The sequence below is a fragment of the Fonsecaea pedrosoi genome (assembly GCF_000835455.1).
Source record: "Fonsecaea pedrosoi CBS 271.37 unplaced genomic scaffold supercont1.7, whole genome shotgun sequence".
Lineage (NCBI taxonomy): Eukaryota > Fungi > Ascomycota > Eurotiomycetes > Chaetothyriales > Herpotrichiellaceae > Fonsecaea > Fonsecaea pedrosoi.
The window spans coordinates 1,233,413-1,254,291 of NW_013550609.1; the positions used below are offsets into that span (position 1 = coordinate 1,233,413).

Genomic DNA, 20,879 nt, shown 5'->3' on the forward strand with positions numbered 1-20,879 from the left:
ACTTGGGGGGATTTTTTTTGCGACCTGATTGCAGATCAGCGCCTTTGCCCCAGTCCTTTTGACGGTCGAAAAATCGCCACTAGTTTTCTCCTTGAGCAACTGGGAACGAAAGTCTCCCGGTTGCAAGACCGAACCCGCACTTACTACGGCGTTGAGTCCCTCCAGACATTTACCCTTGCCCTTGCCGACCCCTGGCCCCACGAACTTCCGTGGCTTGATTACAGTGCGGCTGCCGGAGACCTATCACGGTTGTCTTTACGGCTTGAAAATACTCCTGGAGCCGTCTATCCGCATCATCCCACAGACTGATTCATGTGTGGGTCACCAAACAGGCGTTTTAGCTTGACTTTGATCCAGCTCTTTGAGTCACCACCGCACAGACCCTCCCTGGAGATCTGCCCCTGGCATTGAGCAAGACTTTATGACCACTAACAAGAATGCTGACTTTGCTTGTTGCTGCCAAACGCAACCCACAGAGGATGCTCCCGAGGAACATGAAGGGCCTTGGTCCGACCCGTGAAGGGATCGAAACTCTCTCTCTCGCGAGCTGAACGCTTCTAGGCTAGACTATTTGCAACTTCCCGATAGCATCAATAGGTTAAAGCCTTTATCATCGAAGAGGTCAATTCCCAGCTAGTCGATGTGTCAAGATCGGTACCGTCAACAAAGTCATCTCACCAAGCGACCTATGATCTTCTTGACACCCCTGCAACTTCCTGCGAGGTGGCTGACCCATCTTTCATGTCGAGCAGCTGACATCAATCGCAGTCACAACATCTGCGTCATGTTCAGTTCATGTCGACTGGACCGGTGAACGGCGTTTGCAAGAAACCCGGAGCGCATTATGGCCTCGATTCTTCGGTCTCGATGAGTGTTGACAGTATTCCTGAGTCAGCAGCACTCCCCACTGGCGGTGTCTCATGTCCGGTCTGGATCCCTGTCACATTCAAAACTGGGTTCTTTGAATGTTGGAAATGCTTGGGTGTTCCCATGGCAATATCTGATCGTCGTTGGCCACCGATAACCAATGCAAACCGACGGCTATTTTTCGAGGGCTAAGACGCAACAGCATTGTCCTCGAGTAGTGGCATAGTGCATTTCCTGGCTAAAGATCGGCAACACACGACGCTCGCCAGACAACCTAGGAGATCGTCAACCTCGTGGGACCTTGGCTATTGTGTGTTGTTGGGCTTCCCTTGCTACCCATGCGTCGAAAGCGGAGTCAGCCGGGTCGATTGTCCCACTATCTTCCCTTTGGTGTCCGCGAGTCGGAGCGTCTCCTGCCGTGTTTGGTGCGCTTCCGGAGATAGTCATGCCAGTGCCAGCCTTGATGTCTCTTGTTAGCCGGCAGAGATCCGGGACGTTCCTCTGCCGCAATTGGCTCTCTGTGCTCAGATCAGATGCTTGGTCGTCATTTTTTGGGTGGTTGATTGACAAGTTTGTTGTTGCTTTTGACGAACGTCGGACTTTCATACTTCCATGATGGATCGCCAGTGTTCGCCACGTTGGTGATCCTTGACCTCATCGTTCACCGAAGACTCGGGGAAGATCAGTCACACAGAGGGTAGGTGTGAATCCCCTTTTAGGGAGAAGGCGACTGTTCTGTGGGGGGTTCGGTGTCGTCACTGTTCTGGCATTTGATTGGACTTTCAGCACAGCCTTATGACTGGAGTCGGGGATCCCTCGAAGGAATGTCTACTTCTTTGGCTGTCTTGCTGTCTGACAACACCTTGCGTGTTCAGTGGAGCAAAGGGTCAAACAGGGGGGTGAACAGGTGAGTTGATCCTCTTAATTTGTCAACTTTCCATGGAAAAAGCCAGGTGCCGGTCAGCGGGAGTCCATGCAGCAGGAAACCCATTATGGATATGAAAATGCACACCTAATGAAACATACCACAGCGACTCGGGCGTGTCTTGTTCCAACGGCGATCCCAGTTACTTTGTGGCAACTTGGATCTTTCAGCACCGACACCAGGACCAGTACCAGGACCGGCACCAGCGGCAGAGGCAGAGTATCGGACGTGGCGTGTCTGCGGTATTGTCATGGAGGATAGTCTACAGATACTCTACGACAACGAGATATGGGAGTAGTACTGTGGGAAGTGTTGAAATGGAGTCGACTGACGTTTAACGCTTGTGAGGGCTGGTTGCCGTTCTGCATTTTTAGATTGTGTGTTTCCTGCTCTTCTCTCTCTCTCTCTCTCTCCGTTTTGCGGGAGCAGGAACAGATATCAAAGGATGTGTATACTAGATCTATAGATATAGACATGAAGATGGATATGAAGATGGACATACAGATATAGATGCCGGTAGTATAGACACAGACATCATCTTCATGTACACTATACTATACTATGCTCATCAGCCGTGTAGCTACATACATGGATGTAGGTACACAAAGAAGAAGTAAGTACGCCATGGGAGTTGAATAGAGCCCGGTTGTCCGTCCGTCTAGACTCCATCTTTCCCTGCACTTTGCGTTTCTGCTTCCATCTCTACCCTTCCAAAGTGTCAGATGGCAGACAGTCGTCGTATACAAGTTACAAGCCCTGCCTACCTCTCTCTTCCTTGGCACCTTCTTTCCTTTGTTCTTCTCTTCCACCACCACGACCACCACCAGCAGGACCAGATATCAATGTCACAATCTTGGTGAACGGGGATCGGGTATTCGAGAATGGAAGAGGACCTGGCAGCAGCAGAAGGACATCGAGTGCGCGCTCTCTCCACACACACACGTCCACTCTCATTCGGCCTTGCAGCGTGCGACGTGCGGCGTGCGAACATTTGTAGATTTAGATGCAAGGCGTACTAGGTAGGTAGATTGATACATCATACCGTCGAGACCAAGGTCGTGCTGCCATGTCGTTGGTTCACTTGTTGCCCGTGCGAACAGCTCGTCTGTGGGTAAATGATGTCAAGGAAGATGTCGTGTCGGTTGGCGATTAACCCACTCAGCCAAGGAGATAAAGGAGTATCAAAGAGCCTGAGAAAGGGGGAAGAGGGCCGTGATTCCACTAGGGTCATCGGGTCACACCGGCCACACGCCTTCACAGCCTTGGCCGTGGTAGTGATACTGCTGCCGCCAGTCTGGACTCGGGTTGATGAGACAGAGGGAGGAAGTCGACCCGGCTCTATAGTATATCGTGGATCGTAGTTTATCAGTTAGGGGGACCAGTCTCTCGGATTCAGCGACGCGGCTTAGACAAGCTCTTCTGTCTAGTCATTTCGGAGTGCACCAAAACTGCGTGATTTTTTTCGAGGTTTGGTCGTCATTGCACATTGTCCTCTCTATGCTCTCGGACCGGCCAGTCTGCTGGCCACCGTCTTGACAGCGGCCTCTTCACGGCTGAGAATCCACATGAACAGCATCTGGATCACAAACGCATACAGCGCCAAGAAGTATGTGCGACGGTTCTTCTGTGCGCGGGCCACGGTGTATGAGCTTCCACCTCGCATGGCCGTCGGATCTCCAGAGGAGGCATCCGGTAAGAGGACGTATTTTAGTGACCGTAGCTATATGAGATAGAGAGATCAGATTTCTGGTTTGGTGGGGATGTGGTTACATATTATCACTTACCAGAAAGAAGGCATTCGCGTACCAAGTGTACAGAAACAATGTCCAGCCCACCCAGTTGTTTGTGCCGCTCCCACCAGTCAGAAGCTCGCTGAGAAACAGTGTCACAATCACCCCCACAAATTTGTATCCTGAATAAGCCACCAAATCCAGGAGTTGCGAGTCGTTGCTGATGCTCAGCATGTACATGGCGATCTTCAGGACGATGATCTCGAAGATGATGACGAAAATGGCCGTGCTGGTTATGCTGCCCAGCAGTTCAGGGTGGAATGAACCCCTCACACCGGCGAGCACAGTCGACAGGAGGATATATGTGATCAAGGCCATGATTGGGATGTACATGTCTGGCGAATTGAGGTCGTCGCGAGGCGGCAGGTAGTTGAATGAATAGGACTGTTGGGTCATTGTGCCGTCGGCAGCGGTCGAGGAGGTGGTCATTCGAGCTTGCTGTCGCGTCCACGGCTTATGCCGCCAGGGAAACAGAACAAGCAGTAGCTTCCGCACCACGTACGAGTTGGAGACATTGAAATAGTGTTTCAGCGCAGAGACGGAAATGTAGCGGTTCAACTGGCAGGAAAGAGACGTGTCAGCATTTGTCATTTTCCACCTGGATACTCCACGAGCGCCAGACTCTCGTCCACGGTGTGTGGCCTGAAATCGGATCGTACACATACATTCTGCTCCATATATTCTTGTCCAGCCTTCATGGCATGCTGCCCTACTTGAAATCCCATCTGGGCTGTTGGGTCGGTCATGAAGCCGAAGTTGGGGCCAAAGCCTCCCCCTCCACCACCTCCCCCGGCCGGCGGCGACTGATATGGATTCCCATAGCTATTAACTGGGGGCTGTGACGAGTTCTGCGAGGCTGGAGGTGGAGGGGAGCGCATCATAGGGACTTGTGAGATGTGCTGAGGACGAGGATGGAATAACTCGGGGGATTTTTGAGGCGGAGAGAAAGGCTGGCGCTGCATTCTGGCCGAGGACGGTCGTGAAGTGTCTTGTGATGTGTGCCTAGTGCTGTTGCGAGTCTCGGTGTCGTCTCAACAGTTTGGTGAATGGAGTGACAGGCTGTCCTGAATAAATCATGGATGTTGTTGTTGCGGTGCGCCGCACAACTACTGGGAAATCTGTCCCCGATGCAGCCCCACGCCGCTTTAACACTGTTTCTCCGCACTCAAGATTGTTTGGTGGGCTATATATCCCGCCGCTATTGTGCTATGTTCTATGACGCTCCAGCGAGCTCGTGCATTCTGTGCACCTCGTATACCTCGATCTGATTCTATTCAACTGTCGCTCGATTGGCCTCTCGTCATTCCGACAGACTACACGCGACTAGAACAGGGTATATCAACGACCAGACCAAACCAAACCAAAGATATGAGTAAGTCGTCTTGCATGTGCCTCTCAAGGGAGAACTGGATCCAAGATGTTCCCAGCTGTCATGGCTACGGACCGAAAACATTCAGGACTATGTCTTGGGCCGATGCGTTATAGACTTCTCCGTGATCTATCTTCAAGAGCGATTGTTCCTCTCGTTTGTTCCTCCGACTTCATCTCGAACCAGTTGGATTCGAGTGCGTGGTAGGCATCGGAACGATAAAGCCAGCCTAGCCCAAGGAATTTCTACCACCTACTCCGTTGTTGTGGGCAGTCCTTCCTGCGACCATCTATATACCCGCTAGGTAAACGGAACCTGTAATGCCCGACATCTCTAGCCTTCACAGAGAGACACTCTCACCAAGAATGTCGGTGTGCAGTGTGACATGATTCTTCTCCCAAGAATGTGGGATAATGCATTTGCACGCCAACAGATTACAGATCCATGGTTGTGGATGACCAGGGAATTCTGTACCTATCAAGATTCCGATGGCACCTCTTATCCAAGCACCCGGACCAGTTCTGTGTGGAACAGTCATTGAGTTGACTTTTACAAATGTCCCACAGGACCAAACGGGCGAACCTTATGCCAGGTCCAAAATACTCCGACTCCAAGACGGTTGAAAAGTAAAAGGTTTTGCATGGATCCGTTTTCATCCAGCTTTCTGGGCATTAGAGAGGAGACGCGTTGAGGGCGTTGCCCCTCTGTGACCGACCCGCCGCACAGCGCTTGAAACGAATCTGCAGAGCTTTGTAGACAGCAAAAGTTGAGCAGAGAAGACCGAGTGAGGTCTCGAAAAGAGCAGCGAGACACACACACGAGCACTATCAAAGCGTCCCCCATTCTAGGTAGAGGGTAACTCTGTGCATCTTCTCCAAAACACTCGACCTGGACCTCATTGCGGCTGAAATCAGTCGAAGTGGACTGTCCCAAAGTTCCAAAGGTCCAAGACCCAAGGCCGTGATTGACCACATGCTGCAAATTGCCTTGCGGAGAATAGGCGAGGACCCTCCCAAACCTTTCGCTTCTCCAGGTTTAGCGAGACACTAACGGGAGATCTGCAGGGCTTAGAACGACACGGCCAGTGGGTAGTCAGGTACCAAGATACGAGGTCGGAACCTTGCAGCCCCTGAAAAAGGGGGTCAACTGCAAGAATGCTGCGAAGGAGACAACAGGCGACGAGATCCGTTCGGGTGGTTTGGGGGGAGTTGTCCTGGGTTCCATGCAGGGGTTTGTTCGGTCAATGTCCTGGACTCAACTCGGTCAGAGTGGCTTGAACATCATCATCCTCCGGAACTCGTATTCGGATTGAACAAACTACCACCGACTGCAAAGCTTGTTGAATGGCAGATTCAGAGTCCCCTAAAACTTTCCGGAGCGGTCCCGCGCCACCGTTGTTTCGACCTCGCTCTCTCTCCGGCTTTCCAGTAGTCAACCTTGGCCGTGACAAAACCTTTTTTCTCGTGTTTCAACGCCTCCAATTTCAAGAGCGCGTTGAACAAGATGAGTCAATGTGGACAAGCTCAGGGACCACTTGGACCGATGCATGGGGTCAAAAAGCCATCTTCGCCCCACGACCTCTCGGCATCCTTGCTTCCACGCTCTTCTTCTCGCCTAAATAGTCTTCGGGTCGTGCATGTCACAAGGCTGGGCAACGGATATGAAGAGATTTGCAGACGGCTTGTACCCCTCGCGGCGCCGGCTTGTAGCCAACGAAGGAGCCCGTCGCGACACACGTTTCCAGCCTCACCGAGCGACCAGAACGTTTCCGGCTTGACTTGTGATTAAGGAGGGCCTTACGATCGAGTCAAAATGGTTTAGACTCATCAACGACGGCCCTAGCAAGCATGGAGAAAGGGCTCAAGGGTGGTGAAGTCCCGATGCTTAAAGGGTCATATACTGCAGGGCATGATCACGGAGCCGTGTTTTCTTCCTCCAGCATTCTGTCTTCGTCTATTCTTTTGCTTGTTACTGACCCAAGTCATTCCTTCCGGAAACAACCCACACACTCGTTTATAAAATGGCCTCAAATGGAGCAGCACCTGCTGGAGCCCAGGGCGGCGTGGTCGACCAGAAGGATGTGCAAGACTGGATGAACCGCTTCAACGAGGCCCTGGCCGACTCGACGACGATCACTGCACCAGCTGCACCAGATGCCCGTCCCTGGCACTCATCCTTCTTCGGCTGCTTTGCCCCCATTGACACGTGTATGTTGAGGCTTGACACCCCGAAGATACAAAGACTGACATTATTTCTGCAGGCTTCATCACTTGTTGCGTGCCGTGTGTCACCTTTGGCAAAACCCATCACCGCAGCCGCAAGCATGGCAACATGGAGGGATACAACTTTGTCAACGCTTCTGTGAGTTTTACTGTTTCCCTCGTCGCTCTTCTTAGGACTTTGCTACAACGTGACACTTTCCGCTCTCGGGCTAGCGATGAAGCATCTGAGAAAATCTTTTACTGATTGTCAAACAGTGCCTCATGTTCACCGGCTTCTCCTGCTTCGGCCTGCACTTTATCCCCATGATGTTCCAGCGCGCGGACATCCGCAAGAAATACAACCTGCAGGGCGACTGCATTGGCGACCTGTTCACCTCGTGCTGCTGCGCCTGCTGTTCGCTCATCCAGCAGGACAAGGAGGCCGAGCTGCGAGAGAAAGAGCTGGCCGACAAGGTCAATGGCACCGGGTACATGAAGCCCCAAGACATGGCGTATCCTGCCTAAGCGAGGGCGAGGCAATGCGAAGGCGAAGGCAAAGGCGTATTGTGATGTGCTATCATATGTTTGGTTGCTCAATGATCTGATCTGTCTGAAGCTTTCCCCCATGTGAATAATCCTCTGTATTTTCGATACTCGATACTCCCACCCGGCTGGCTGTCTGCTTATAAATGGTCATTCTTTGGAAGACGGTCTTGAGATTTCTTGATTTCTTGTACCAAGTCCTCGGTAGAGTCTCTCCATCCCTGTCTTGATTCTGACCCACACACCCACCCTAGAGTCCGTAAGGCTGAAGCCCCTTTTTCCGGGCCATCTCCAGCGCCTTCTTCCACCCCCTGTTCATCTTCCCTACTCGTGTGTCTCGATAATCTCCTCCATAAAGTGTAAATTTACCTTGGTGTTTTGTCGTATTTATCATATCATATCAGACATCAGATATCAGAACCCGCCTTTCTCATGAGGGGGACAGTGATCCTCCCACGGCTTGAGTCTGAGTCTGAGCCTAATCTGGAATGTGGGAATGCGGGGTGTGGGAGAAATCCATCCAAGTAACCTCGTACATAGGTCATTTACACGAGTTGACGGGATGCATCAATCATAACCACGAATTGTCCTGTTCTCCAACAACAACAATCCTCCGCCATCCGGCAAGCGACCGTACCGCTAAAGAAGAGATAAAGTGTTTTATGTGACAACAACAACAACATATACATCTATACCTGGTCTTTGGTATCCATCATTACCATCACCACCACAAGGCCATAAAATCTACCAGCTCTACCTCTACCACATAAATCTCATTCCTTCCCCTTGCTCTGCTACGCTCTAGTTAGAGGACTCATTGAGAAATGGCCACCCCGAGCATAACCTTCCCCCCCTCCAACACGGCCGTGCGCGTCCGCCTCGTCGACACCACCGCCGTCATGACCGTGCGGGCCGAGTCGTTCGTCAAGCCCGCGCAGCCGGGCCACGAACTGCTGAATTTGACGTGCGCGGCGTTTCTGATCGAGCACCCTTCGTCCTCTCCCGGTTCCGGGCCAGACAGGATCATGTTCGACCTCGGCGTGCGCACCGACTACTGGAACTACGCGGCCGTGTTGCAGGCGCGTATCGGGTCGGTTATTCCCAGTCTGCGCGTCGACAAGGGCGTGCCGGAGATTCTGGTCGACAGGGGCGTCGGGCTTGATTCTATCTGTGAGTTGTCAATACAGTGACTGGCGGGTGAGATAAGGGAAGGGGTGGTTTTATCGCGTCATTCATACCTCCTCATCTTCTTCCCCATTCTCCTCCGGATATTTTGACTCCCAACTTCTAACCATCCCTTTTTGTATGGGCCAAACACAGCTTCGGTCATCTGGTCCCACTTCCACTGGGACCACATCGGCGACATGTCCCTCTTCCCGCCCTCCACCGAGGTGGTCGTCGGCCCGGGCTTCAAGTCCTCGCCCCTCCTGTTGCCCGGATACCCGGACCACCCGGGCTCGCCGGTGCTGGCGTCCGACTTTGCCGGCCGCGAGCTCAGGGAGATCGACTTTGCGAGCGCGAGTGGCTCGACCCTCCAGATCGGAAACTACAGAGCGTTTGATTTCTTTGGCGACGGCTCGTTTTATTTGCTCGGTGCGTTTTAAAACCCCCCAGCTTTTCGACGAGCACGTATATGTAGTAGATATGTGGATATCGGTCAGGTTTTTTTACTGTGCGGTGCTGCGTCAATTACAGCTGACGATCCATGTCCGACGCTGCGGCAAACAGACACCCCCGGCCACTGTCTAGGACACATGTGCGGACTGGCCCGCACGACGGCGGGCGACGACGACAGTACATTCCTATTGCTGGGCGGCGACATCTGCCACTTTGTCGGGGACCTCCGACCGAATCCGACGCATCCCATCCCCGACCCCGTGCCGGGCGACGTCCTCGACAACGACCCCAGCTACTTCCCCACGCCGTGCCCGTGCAGCCTCTTCACCGAGCACCACCCGGCCATCTCACAAGGTGACCATGGTGACCCGACCCAAACGCCGTTCTACAAAGTCTCGACACACCCCATGTCCGCATACGTCGACCCGCCGACCGCCCAGGCCTCGGTCGACAAGCTCCTCCACTTCGAGCAGTCTCCCGCCGTCATGGTGTGCCTGGCCCACGACGCCGCGCTACTCAGGTATCTCCCCACATTCAACAAAGAGCCCGAGGCGGACCTCAACGGGTGGAAGGCCAAAGGGTGGAAGGAACGGTGTCGCTGGGACTGGCTCAATGAGATGCCGCGCCACGGTAGGCCGGGCAGGAAGCCGATCGTCCAGGGGTTCTGGCGGGATGGTAAGCCGTGGGATAGAAAGGTAGATTCATAGAGATATATCGGGGAGGAATCAGTAGTAGGATCAACAGGGATCCAATATGCTGGAGCGAGAGGATGGAGGCGGAATGGAGATAAAAAGAAATAAAACAAACAGAAGAAAGGAAAAGTCTCACGCCTTTGAGGACAAGAGGTAGGTAGTAGATAGACGCCGTCATCACCACGGGCATTTTTTGTGAAACATCTTTAGATTCTTGAGGAAGTGCTCGCTTCTGCTGTCTTTTCCCCCACAACGCGCGAGACCAAGTTGAGGTTCATTTGTACCTGCGTGAAACTAAGAAAAAGGAAATATCTGTTCCGTTCTCCCTTCCCTCCAAGATCGGAAAAGAAATGTCTTCTTCAAGACCCGATCTTGCGCCACTTGAATTCTCCTCGAGCCTGTTGTCCATCCTGCACACGCTCAATATCAGCACGAGAAATTTTTCCTTGTGAAAATAAATGTTCTCGCCCCCTTTTTCTGAGGATGGAAGAGAGGTAGGGCGGCAGGATAGAACATACCTTCAGAGTGTACCACTTGACAGGGTTGAGGGTCATGTACTCAGCTCCGCCGTCACTAGAGAACCGAGCCACCCTCGTCTGCGGCTTGCCGATCCAGTTCGGGTTGCTGGCCACCTCGACCTGGGTGTGCCACAGCAGCGAGCCGTCATCTTGCTCCGACAGTGTCATGAAGCCACCGTACGAGGACAGGCTGCGGCCGATGCGCACCAACTCGGCGTCCGTGGGCTCGGCCGACTCCAGGGGCTCCAGACCCGGCGGTTGGACCAGCGTCGCGAGCAGGAAGCCCGATGCCGAGATGACCACTCTGCCCAGCGGGTTGTCGCCAAATGGTCTGCCTAGGAGTTTCCTGTCGGGCCCTTCCGAGTCGTACATGTCAGCTGAGAGCAGCGTCCACACCCCGGACAGTTTGTCCTTGTGCTTGTCAAAGACGTTTGTCATTTTTTGTGTCGTCACCAGTTCGAGACGCTGGGCGGTGGGTGGTATGTATGTGGGAGTGAGGGTTGCAGATCCTGGGAAGGGGATATGAGGTGGGCACGCACTAATAGCAAACTTGCTAAGCTTCGTCAATCTCTGCTGGAAATGATCTTGTCAAGTTATACACTGGCAGAGGCTAGAGGTCGGCATATCACGGTCCTCTTTTCAAGCCAGGTTGGGTCAAGGGGGTTTTATGTATCCGAGGTTCTCTGACTTGTCCCAATCACAGATGGTCTAGGAATTGGAGAAGCATTCGAGCACATGCAGACATGGTCGTGATCACCGCGGCCTATTTGGGGTGTCGTGACACGCTGACACTTGTGGTATACTTGATATGTTTCTTTTCCAGACGACAGTTGTGCACAAGGATTGGATCCGCTCCACATCCGCTCCAGATGCTTTGTTCGCTTGAAACGCAGAGAGTCGATGGGTACAGAGGACGTTCGGCACAGGTTACATGCTGGTATTTCAGTGCCTGAACATAAAGCATCAGGGCCATCGCAACAACAATAAGACCTTGTTCAGGAGGAGGGCAAGAGGACGATGGACTCAGGGGTATCTCGGGGTCAGGTAATGCTGCCTCTGGTCTGGTGGCGTGGTGGTCGTAATGTACCATCTTCTTTCGTCCAGACAATGAACAGCGTACTGGAACCATACTGAGGATCAAAGAAAAGGTCACAGCAACTAGAGCAGGGTTCAACAGACAATTACAACAGGTTGGCCGAGCTAATGTCTCTCTAATGGTCCACGGTGTCTCCACGTTCAACTGCGACTTGGCGCGACCGTGTGAGGTGGTTGTCTTGTTGCTGTCTGCGTTTTTCATCATCTGCTTCACCCACCCCGAACTGAGCCTGAGCCCTTTTCATCTCACTTGTCACATTTTCCATCCGCTTCCGCTCCGCCTATTGCCCTCCAGTGCAGTGTCCGCGCTACCTCAATATGCCTTGTGAAGATTTCATCGACGTCAGTGTGCACGTCGACGGCGCGCCGTTGGCAGAATATGCTGACCCCGAAGCCGCCGACTCCAAGAACGCCACCAAGTTCGCAACGACGCGCTATGTGGAAGTCAAAGCAGGTCAAAAGTTTGCGGTTCATGTCAAGTTGCTTGCTGGGTTCAAATTCCACTCTGCCACGCACCTTCGCGCGGCCCTTTACATCGACCAGGAGTCGCGAGCCACGACCAAGACAATCAAACTCCCGCCAAACTGTCCTGTTCATGCAAATGTCCTGCGGATGTCGAGAGAGTGTCAGATTGAGAGCCGCCTGATGCTGGACGAGAAAACTGGAACTTGGTCTACCTACGACCTGCAGTTTGGAGATCTGGCTGTCAGTAAGTCAAGACTTCCCTCCTAAAGTTCGACGACACCACTAACAGTAGATAAGAAGATGATTGGTTCTTGTCGGATGATGAAATAGAGTCGGGCGACGTCTCATCTCTGGGAAGCCTTCATGTCAAAGTTTTCAGAGCCACCAAGGTCTTGCGACACCAGCCTTTCACATACACGGCCAAGTTGAAGAAGCCTTTGGACGAGGTCTCGGAGACAGCCTTAAAGGGAAGAGATGTCAGCAACAACGTCAAGTACCTCACCCCTGATTGCAAAAAGCAAACTAAACAAGTCGCTCACTGCCGTCTTAGATACGTCGTCAAGACAACCGCTCCACCTCCACGACCGGGTCTCTGGAATTATTATCCCCTCGACGACTGGCGCGGTTCCCCGTACGAGTTCGTCTTTCACTACCGAAACAGACGTGAGTAGCAAAGTGATACGCCCTCAGATCCGTGCACTGACTTGCTCCTCAGGCGTTCTGCAGACCCTCGGATGTATCGCCAGGACCCCGTCGCCCCCTCCGAACCTTGCTGTTAAGCTCGAACGCACGGAAGAGAAGCCGAAGGTGAAGAAAGAGAATTCCCAGAAGCAAATCTCCGAGTCGCAGGTATGTCGGTTGATATCATGCAGGTCATACATGACTGCTAATGATGGCAGGTGAGGTTCGCTTCGGGTGAATGTGGCAATTGTGGAAATGGGAATGTTGGCACAAATGTCGTTCCGGCAAAGCGCACCTGGGACGAGACCAAACTTGAGGATGACAATGACCAGGAAGAGAACGGAAAGCTGGCCCTTGTCCCGATCCATAAACAGGTTGTTATCGACCTTACCAATGATTGATGATTGACGTAGCGCCCGGCTTGAACAACAAATATCAACAACCAACACCACATGTTCAAGGTACGCGTGTGAAGCTTGTCAGCAGGATGTGCTGGCATCATGGCCTAGCAAAGCTCATTCAGATCATTGGAAGAACAGAACAGATGTGTGGTTGGTCCAAGACAGTACAACAGAATGGAAGATGGGAGTGAAGAGCTAGTGAAAGATATTTGTCGGACAAGGCTGGATTTTCGGGGAGCACATCGCACGTTGGCATGCACATTGAGATTCAGCCAAGCTTGTTTGGCTTGCTCAGGACCCCTGCCCTTGGTGCTCCATCCATCATGTATGTATCGAGCCGAAATCGGACGGCACTTGGGTGTCTCTCTCCGCAGCGAGTTGGAGTAACTGAGGCAAAATAGTCAGTTTAGAGAAAATGAAACCCAACCTTAGCATGGCGTGCATGCGGAGGTTCAATCATTGCTTTCCATTTCCATCCCTTACCCAAGGTATGAGGGATTATTACAGCCCATGGGCATTTTCTCCTCGCGGCGATTGTGCGGGCATGGAGCATGTCTCTCTCCCCATGGCTGATCAGGATCCATCGAGAAATCAATCAATGCTTCCCCGCTCTGGGGATGGTGCATGTCAATATCATTCATACGCAGATGGGGTTTGGTGCTTTCGTTCTGTGTAGTCTCGACATTGACAACTAGACACCATTGATAGAGTACTTTGTCATCTAGTCGCGCAGTGCATTCAGTGAACATCATTTCGTCTGAGCTAACAAGACTATCCGCCCTTGTCCTCCTCCATCAGCATCGTCACCACCACCACCACCATCATGGCCGATAAAATACTCTGTAAGAAGATCCCTTACACGGTATGTCGCTTCGCTTTGTCTCGCCGCTTGGCCCCTCTCCCCTCCCCGTTTTGTTTTGTAAGGACAAGATCTTAACATTGATGGGGGGCGAACATGCTCCCCGCGGGGAAGGGATATAGTTCCAAGATCCGACACTGTTGGACACGAGGTCCTTTATAGGGGGAAAATGGGTCGATGCAGTCAACGGTGACAAGTTTGCTGTTCTCGGTAAGGATACCATTCCCTCCTGCGAGATACAGGCCGTCCGATCATCCACCTGGGACATTGAGAGGAGGATGACTACGAGGGAAGGAGAGATTGGCTCACTCTCGACAGACCCGACCGACAACGAAAAGATCTGCGACGTGGCGGACGCGGGTCGCGAGGAGACGCGCCAGGCCCTCGAAGCCGCGCAGGCGGCGTTCAAGACGTACAAGAAGACGACGGCGCGGGAGCGACGGTGGCTGATGCGGCGGTGGGCGGACCAGATCCGGCTGGCCAAGGACGACCTGGCGGCCATCTGCACGCTCGAGCTGGGCAAGCCGTACACCGAGTCGCACGTCACGGTCAAGTACGGGACCGACTTCCTCGACTGGTTCGAGGGCGCCATCGAGCGGCAGTACGGCGAGACGGTGCCGGCCGCGAGGGGTGAGAACCGCATCATGACCATCCGCCAGCCCCAGGGGGTCGTCGCGGCCATCACGCCCTGGAACTCGCCCATCGCCATGGTGACGAGGAAGGTCGGCGCCGCCATCGCCGCGGGCAACACCGTCGTCTGCAAGCCCGCCCCCGAGACGCCCCTGTGCGCCATCGCCGTGGCCAAGCTCTTCGAGAGGGCCGGCGGTCCCCCGGGCGTCTTCAACGTCGTCACCTCCAGCGCGGCAAAGTCGGCCCAGGTCGGCGAGGAGTTCACCCAGAACCCCATCGTGCGCCACCTGAGCTTCACGGGGTCCACGGCCGTCGGGCGCCACCTGCACGCCGAGTGTGCAAAGACGTTTAAGAAGACCAGTCTGGAGTTGGGAGGGAATGCGCCCTTTATCATCTTTGAGGATGCGAAGCTGGACAAGGCTGCCGAGGGTGAGTCAAGACACGTGCATGGCACTGTTACCCCTTTCTTGTTACTCCCTGCCCTAGGTGCAACTATTCTCTCTCTCTCTCTCTCTCTCTCTCTCTCTCTCTCTCTCTCTCGTGTACTGAGTATTTGACATCTATTTCATCTTGTATCTAACCCAAGACCCACCCTCCCTTTCTTGGGAGGAGGGGGGATATACAGGTCTCATCACATCCAAATTCCGCTCGTCAGGCCAGACGTGCGTGTGCGCGAACCGGATCCTCGTGCACCGGTCCATCATCGACCAATTCGCCACCGTGCTGGCCGACAAGCTCCGCAAAACCTTCCGCTACGGCTCCGTCTGGGACAAGCAGGTCAACTTCGGCCCGCTGTACGCGCCCAAGGCGTTTGAGAAGATCGACGCGCAGATCCGGGACGCGGTGAGCAAGGGGGCCAAGGTTTTTGCGAGGGGCGACGACGAAGAACGAGCGAAAGAGGTGTACGGACCAAACTTCTACCCACCCACCATCGTCACGCACGCGACCAAGGACATGCTCTTCATGGCGCAAGAGACGTTCGGCCCGCTCGCGTTCCTCGTCCCCTTCGACACGGAAGACGAGGCCGTCGCGCTGGCCAACGACACGAGCGCGGGGCTCGCCTCGTATTTCTACACCGAGGACATTTCGCGGCTGTGGCGCGTCGCGGAGGCCCTCGAGTCCGGCATGGTCGGCGTGCGCGTCGGGCTGATCAGTGCGTGCGAGCAGCCGTTCGGGGGTATCAAGGACAGCGGTGTCGGGAGGGAGGGCGGCCGCGATGCCCTCGACGAGTACACGGAGGTCAAGAGCATTACTGTTGGTCTCTGACTGTAGCAGTTTTACCAGGTTACTGATTGCTTGATTGAGGGAGTGAGAGACACACACATATGGGGATAGATGGTCAGATGGTTGGCCGAGTATGGCTAGAAAGTAGAACGACCACGTATCGATCAATGGTCTGATGGCTTTTGGGTTCAGGTTGGATTTGCTCAGAGTGCTCAATCCTCTCTGCGTATACATCTGTTTTCTAGAAAACAAAATACCATGGGCATTATCTGATACTGGCCCTCTCCCTCTCCCTGTGCCTCCTTTTCTCTGGTCAAGCCAATCGTCACTCTCAGCACCTGATTTCGCTCATGATTTGTTCGATCCATGGCATCTCTTTCTTCCCTCGCAAGCATCTCCTCAGCTCCCACCCACGGCCTTCGCTGCCGCCGTGCCGGCTCTCCGCCCAAAGACCGCCCCAGACGTCAAGCCGCTGCCGCCAGGGTAATTCTCGTAGAACAAGCCGCCCATCATCTCGCCGACGGCGTACAGCCCGGGGACACCCTTGCCTGTGGTGGAACTGACCACCTGCGCCGTGTCGGGGATGACCTTCAAGCCGCCAAACGTAAAGGTGATGCCGCACGTCACGGCCACGGCCAAGAACGGCGCCTTGTCGACGGGGAGGGCCCAGTTGGTTTTGCCCAGCGGGAGCCGCTTCGCGCTAGACTGGGTCGACATGCCGTCGCGCACGGCCGGATCCCACTTCTTGTCCGGGTGTTCTTGTTGGAAAGCGTAGACGGCCTCGTTGTACTCGTGCAGGTTCCGCACAAAGACCTCGCGGTTCTCCAGACCCAGTGGCGCTAGCTTGTCGGCCAGCTCCTCAATCGTGTCCGCGGTGATGCGCTCGACCCTCTCCGGCCGATACTCCTCGGATCGCAGCCACGGGGTGGTCCGCGAGTCCCAGATCTGGAAGGCGATGTGGCTCGGCTGGGCGAGGATGGCCCGGCCGAATTTAGCGTACGTGTAGTTACGCAGGTCGACGCCCTCGTCGACGAACCGCTCACCCAGGACATTGAACATCAGACCCAGCGGGTAGCCGGACTTTGTGAACTCGTTGGACGCTTCACGGTCGCCCGTGTCGCTAGGAGCATTGGCATCCCAAGCCACCGAGTGACACCCAGACCAGTTTCCAGCCTGGCCCGCCGAGACGTCGCGGATGGCCGTCTCGAGGCAATCTCCCATGTTGTGAGGGGTGCCTCTGACCTTGGCCAGATCCCAGCCAGGACCCAGATATTGAGACCGCAGACGCGGATTGCTCTCGAAACCTCCAGCGGCCAGAATGACGGCGCCTGTTTGAATCAGGGCATCCTCGCCGTTGGTCTGCACGGCCACTGAGGTGACAGCACCCGTCTTGGGGTCGGTTATCAGCCGTTTCAGCGCGGTCGAGTAGAGGACCTCGACACCATGCTTGCGAGCCGCGGCCTTGTGATCCTCAATCAAGCCCTTGCCGCCGTCCTGCGTTTTGAGGGATAACCCGCCCCAGAACTTCAGGCGTCCGTCGACTTCGTACGCTTGCCTGTTGAACGACAGCTGGAACCGGATGCCATTGCTCTTCAGCCATTTGACCGTGGCATTGGAGTCCCCGATGAGGATCTGGGCGAGCTGTGGATCCGACCGGCCACTGCATATCCTTTTCATGTCGTTGGCGAAGCTGTCCACCGTGTACGGCTCCAGATCGATCCTCTTGGCCGTCTCCTCGTCCACGTTATTCACCAAGGGCAGCAGGTCCTCCGTGCCATGGTGAACAGTCCGATACGCACCCGCCGTGAAATATGAATTCCCGCCTGCCCATTCCTCGGGGCACTTGTCGATGAGAAGAACATGCTTTGCCCCAGCCTGCTTGGCCGCCACGGCAGCCGAAAAGCCAGCATTACCGCTCCCTGCGACGAGGACATCGCAGCGGGTCGGAAGGGGAGCCATTTTCTAATTTCGACGGCACTGAAGACGAAGAGCAAGAAGGGCTAACTCACATTGGAAAGTCAACCAGCAAACAAGAGACGCAACGTTGATGATGGAGTTTATTCTCCAGACTGGTGTGTTCTGGTTTTCTCCTCGGTGTTTCGTTTCCAGGTCACAACACCATGGTACAACCCTTGTTCTGACCTGCAATAAGGAAAAATCAGTCTTTCGGCTTTTGGATTTGGATCGGCAATTCGATGACTATTGCAGATGTCAGGAGATGCGTGGCCCCTGCAGAGGCCGCTATCGGCGTAATATGGGGGGTGATGGCCAGTTGCGTAGCAGTGTCTCTACCGAGTTTACCCCCTCTCGCCCCTTAACCCCGTGCCCCCCAATTTTTACGGGGGTCCTGAGTTGGAGAAGGACGCCCTGGGCTCGACACCCGCACCTGGCCCTGGGCATGACAGGGGCCGCCGATGCCTGTAACTAACCCAAAGTGCCCAACTGGACAGACATCTTATAGGCGACGGCACCCACGCCGGGCATTTGACTGGTGCCCCCCCTGTGTGCCCTCGGCAATCATCGGGGGCATCTCCGCACAGAGCGGCTTGCTGTCCCCTTGCCCCCCTCATCCTCTCCCGCTCTATCCAGGCTCACAGCCTTGTCAGCACCCCAAAATATCAGCGCTCAACAAACACCAAGGTAAGTACGAGGTAGTGAAATCAATCTTCTTGCAGCCCCAAGAAACGAACACTCTTCCAAGAACTCGGCCATGGGACGTCTAGACGGCAAAGTGGCTCTCGTCACTGGAGCCGGCAGCGGGTTCGGCGAGGCCATTGCACACGCATATGCAGCAGAAGGGGCCAAAGTGCTGATTGCAGACATTGCCGTCGCCAACGGAGAGAAGGTGGCCTCTGAGATTACCGCCAAAAGTTACACAGGGGAAGCCATCTTCGTCGAACTCAACGTCACCAAGCGTGAGGATTGGGAAAAAGGCCTCACTCTGGCCAAGGACAAATTTGGGAAGCTGGACATCGTGGTCAACAATGCCGGCACCACCTACAAGAAGCAACCAAGTATGGGCGTCTCCGAGGCAGACTTCGACAGGGTCGTAGCCGTCAATATCAAGAGCATTTATTTGTGTGTGTCAGTCCTGATGCCGTACTTTGTCGAGAGGAAAAGCGGCGTCTTCTTGAGCACTTCGTCCATTTCAGGCATGCGGACTCGACCAGGGCAGGTCTTTTATGGAGGTACCAAGGGATTCGTCAACACGGTAACTTGGAATACTCCCCCCCAAGCTTATTGCTTAGCCTTTGCTGATTTTGGATGTATTTAGATCACCCAAGGGCTGGCTGCCGAGTATGGCCCAGATGGAATCCGCGTGAACTCGATCTGTCCGCTGCGGGGTGCCACAGGCTTGTTGGAACTATTTAGTGGTGTCCCAGATACTCCTGAAGAAAGGGAGAGATTTGCCCAGACGGTCCCGTTACGCCGCATGTCGGAACCAAACGACATCGCCATGGCGGCAGTTTACCTTGCCAGTGACGAGGCGGCATTCGTCACAGGTGTCAATCTGCCGGTGGATGGAGGGCGACTGGCTCTGTGACCACTGTTGAGGAGTGTCTTTAGGATGCTTCCTTCCTGTCGAGGAAAGAGTGGTATAGCTGCATTCGTCCAAGTTCTCTTTTGAGATCGACAAAGCCAGCTATGCAGTTCGAAATCCACTTGATGGTGGAGGCGTGGGTTGTCTAGTTTAGACCAAAGGCACATTAGGGAGACCTACCTGCCGAATCTGAAGCATTTGTTGCTTGTACCGATCACAGGTCGGCTTGAAATCAGCAGACTCGTTGTAGTTCAACTCCCTGCATTTGTGGAGAGCATCTAGTCACGTAGAACTGGTGGGAGGCAAGAGAAAAGCAAAACCGACCACGCGTCCCCGAAACGAGACGAATCGACTGGACGAGAGCTGACCATCAAAGGCAAAGAAATGACCAGAAAATCCTTCGTGCCCCAATATCAAGTTTGAGGGAAGCATTGACAACCTCTTTAGACAGTAGGAGGGTGTCAGTTGTCAGGACTTCGCCCACGGCCTTGTCCCGGCAGGGCGACCTGGCTCGATTTCTGACTGACCATCTCTTTTCAGACCCAATGGCCAGATCCGACTACTCGAATCTAAAAATACTTCGGCTGTTTGTGGGGAACGAGTAGCAGCAAGACGGGAATTTATCGGTGGGTTTGGCATCGTCGTCGTTATCGATGGGGCACAGCCTCCTTCGTCCCTCATACAAAACCCCTTCGTAAGCTTTAACACTTTGGGCGATGTTCTTCTCAGACTTCTCGGATTCCAGTCCTTCCGCGTGAATATTTCCCAGCCTCTTCGGGTGGCTTTGTTGGGCAAGTTGCGTAATCACAAAGATCCCCCCCGCGTTCAGTGTCACTCGTGGCAAGTCAGCTCGGATGATTTTGCTAAGGCCGTTGGGATGATCTGAGCTCGGCAAAGGATGGGATGGTAGAGGAGGCTGCATGTATGACCTGCCTGCAGGTTTGCTATTCGCCTGCGCGTGTGGCTGGGGTTCGTTCGCCGAAGTTGGGATCTAAGCTGCCAAGGAGCTGCTGATGATGAGGGTGTCTGTTGGGGGTTGGTGTTTCTCTCTTTCACATGTTCAGAGAGGATAGACGTACCGAGCGAGTATCTTATCATCATCCTCGCCCATCATCCTTGTACCCAATCTTCATCCAATGGACAACGTCATCAAGGTGGAAACAGGAGTGGTAGAGAGGGAACTCGAGATGGGTCAAGGGGTGGCGCAAACAGAAGGTGTTTCATCACCATCTCTTTTTCGTTCCTTTTCTCTCGCATATGCAGTTTCCAGCATCTCCTGGTTCGCCGATTGTCAGAGAATCACGTCGAGACTCTGACATCATTGGTTCAACCCTCTCGATTCCCAAACGTCCTATTTTTGAAACACGAGCACAGGAGAGTCCAAATGCTTCAAACTGGTCATTCTCATTCCTCATTATTCCACTTTCCACTTCCCCTTCCGCCTCTCCCTTTCCCTTTCCC

General features: G+C 54.1%; 8 protein-coding genes across 8 annotated transcripts; 5 read left to right on the forward strand and 3 right to left on the reverse strand.

Annotated features, from left to right (window-relative positions):
• Window positions 1-3,287: 3,287 nt before the first annotated feature.
• Window positions 3,288-4,544, reverse strand: Z517_10502 (uncharacterized protein; the record flags this gene model as incomplete). Its single annotated transcript, XM_013424113.1, has 3 exons — window positions 3,288-3,512; window positions 3,577-4,140; window positions 4,248-4,544. The coding sequence occupies 3 exons, from the start codon at window positions 4,542-4,544 to the stop codon at window positions 3,288-3,290; spliced, it is 1,086 nt and encodes a 361-aa protein (XP_013279567.1).
• A 2,427-nt stretch (window positions 4,545-6,971) lies between these two features.
• Z517_10503 (uncharacterized protein) lies at window positions 6,972-7,677 on the forward strand (the record flags this gene model as incomplete). The annotated part of the gene is made up of 3 exons (XM_013424114.1): window positions 6,972-7,158; window positions 7,212-7,312; window positions 7,429-7,677. The coding sequence occupies 3 exons, from the start codon at window positions 6,972-6,974 to the stop codon at window positions 7,675-7,677; spliced, it is 537 nt and encodes a 178-aa protein (XP_013279568.1).
• An 842-nt stretch (window positions 7,678-8,519) lies between these two features.
• Z517_10504 (uncharacterized protein) lies at window positions 8,520-10,019 on the forward strand (the record flags this gene model as incomplete). Its single annotated transcript, XM_013424115.1, has 3 exons — window positions 8,520-8,865; window positions 9,016-9,288; window positions 9,424-10,019. 3 exons carry the CDS (start codon window positions 8,520-8,522, stop codon window positions 10,017-10,019), a joined length of 1,215 nt encoding a protein of 404 aa, XP_013279569.1.
• A 344-nt stretch (window positions 10,020-10,363) lies between these two features.
• Window positions 10,364-10,960, reverse strand: Z517_10505 (uncharacterized protein; the record flags this gene model as incomplete). The annotated part of the gene is made up of 2 exons (XM_013424116.1): window positions 10,364-10,414; window positions 10,523-10,960. 2 exons carry the CDS (start codon window positions 10,958-10,960, stop codon window positions 10,364-10,366), a joined length of 489 nt encoding a protein of 162 aa, XP_013279570.1.
• A 975-nt stretch (window positions 10,961-11,935) lies between these two features.
• Z517_10506 (uncharacterized protein) lies at window positions 11,936-13,164 on the forward strand (the record flags this gene model as incomplete). The annotated part of the gene is made up of 4 exons (XM_013424117.1): window positions 11,936-12,326; window positions 12,380-12,745; window positions 12,798-12,931; window positions 12,982-13,164. The coding sequence occupies 4 exons, from the start codon at window positions 11,936-11,938 to the stop codon at window positions 13,162-13,164; spliced, it is 1,074 nt and encodes a 357-aa protein (XP_013279571.1).
• Window positions 13,165-13,987: 823 nt separating this feature from the next.
• On the forward strand, window positions 13,988-15,919 carry Z517_10507 (uncharacterized protein; the record flags this gene model as incomplete). Its single annotated transcript, XM_013424118.1, has 3 exons — window positions 13,988-14,026; window positions 14,146-15,082; window positions 15,279-15,919. 3 exons carry the CDS (start codon window positions 13,988-13,990, stop codon window positions 15,917-15,919), a joined length of 1,617 nt encoding a protein of 538 aa, XP_013279572.1.
• Window positions 15,920-16,276: 357 nt separating this feature from the next.
• On the reverse strand, window positions 16,277-17,836 carry Z517_10508 (precorrin 3B synthase CobZ; the record flags this gene model as incomplete). Its single annotated transcript, XM_013424119.1, has 1 exon — window positions 16,277-17,836. The coding sequence occupies one exon, from the start codon at window positions 17,834-17,836 to the stop codon at window positions 16,277-16,279; it is 1,560 nt and encodes a 519-aa protein (XP_013279573.1).
• A 751-nt stretch (window positions 17,837-18,587) lies between these two features.
• Window positions 18,588-19,421, forward strand: Z517_10509 (uncharacterized protein; the record flags this gene model as incomplete). Its single annotated transcript, XM_013424120.1, has 2 exons — window positions 18,588-19,088; window positions 19,152-19,421. The coding sequence occupies 2 exons, from the start codon at window positions 18,588-18,590 to the stop codon at window positions 19,419-19,421; spliced, it is 771 nt and encodes a 256-aa protein (XP_013279574.1).
• Window positions 19,422-20,879: the final 1,458 nt, after the last annotated feature.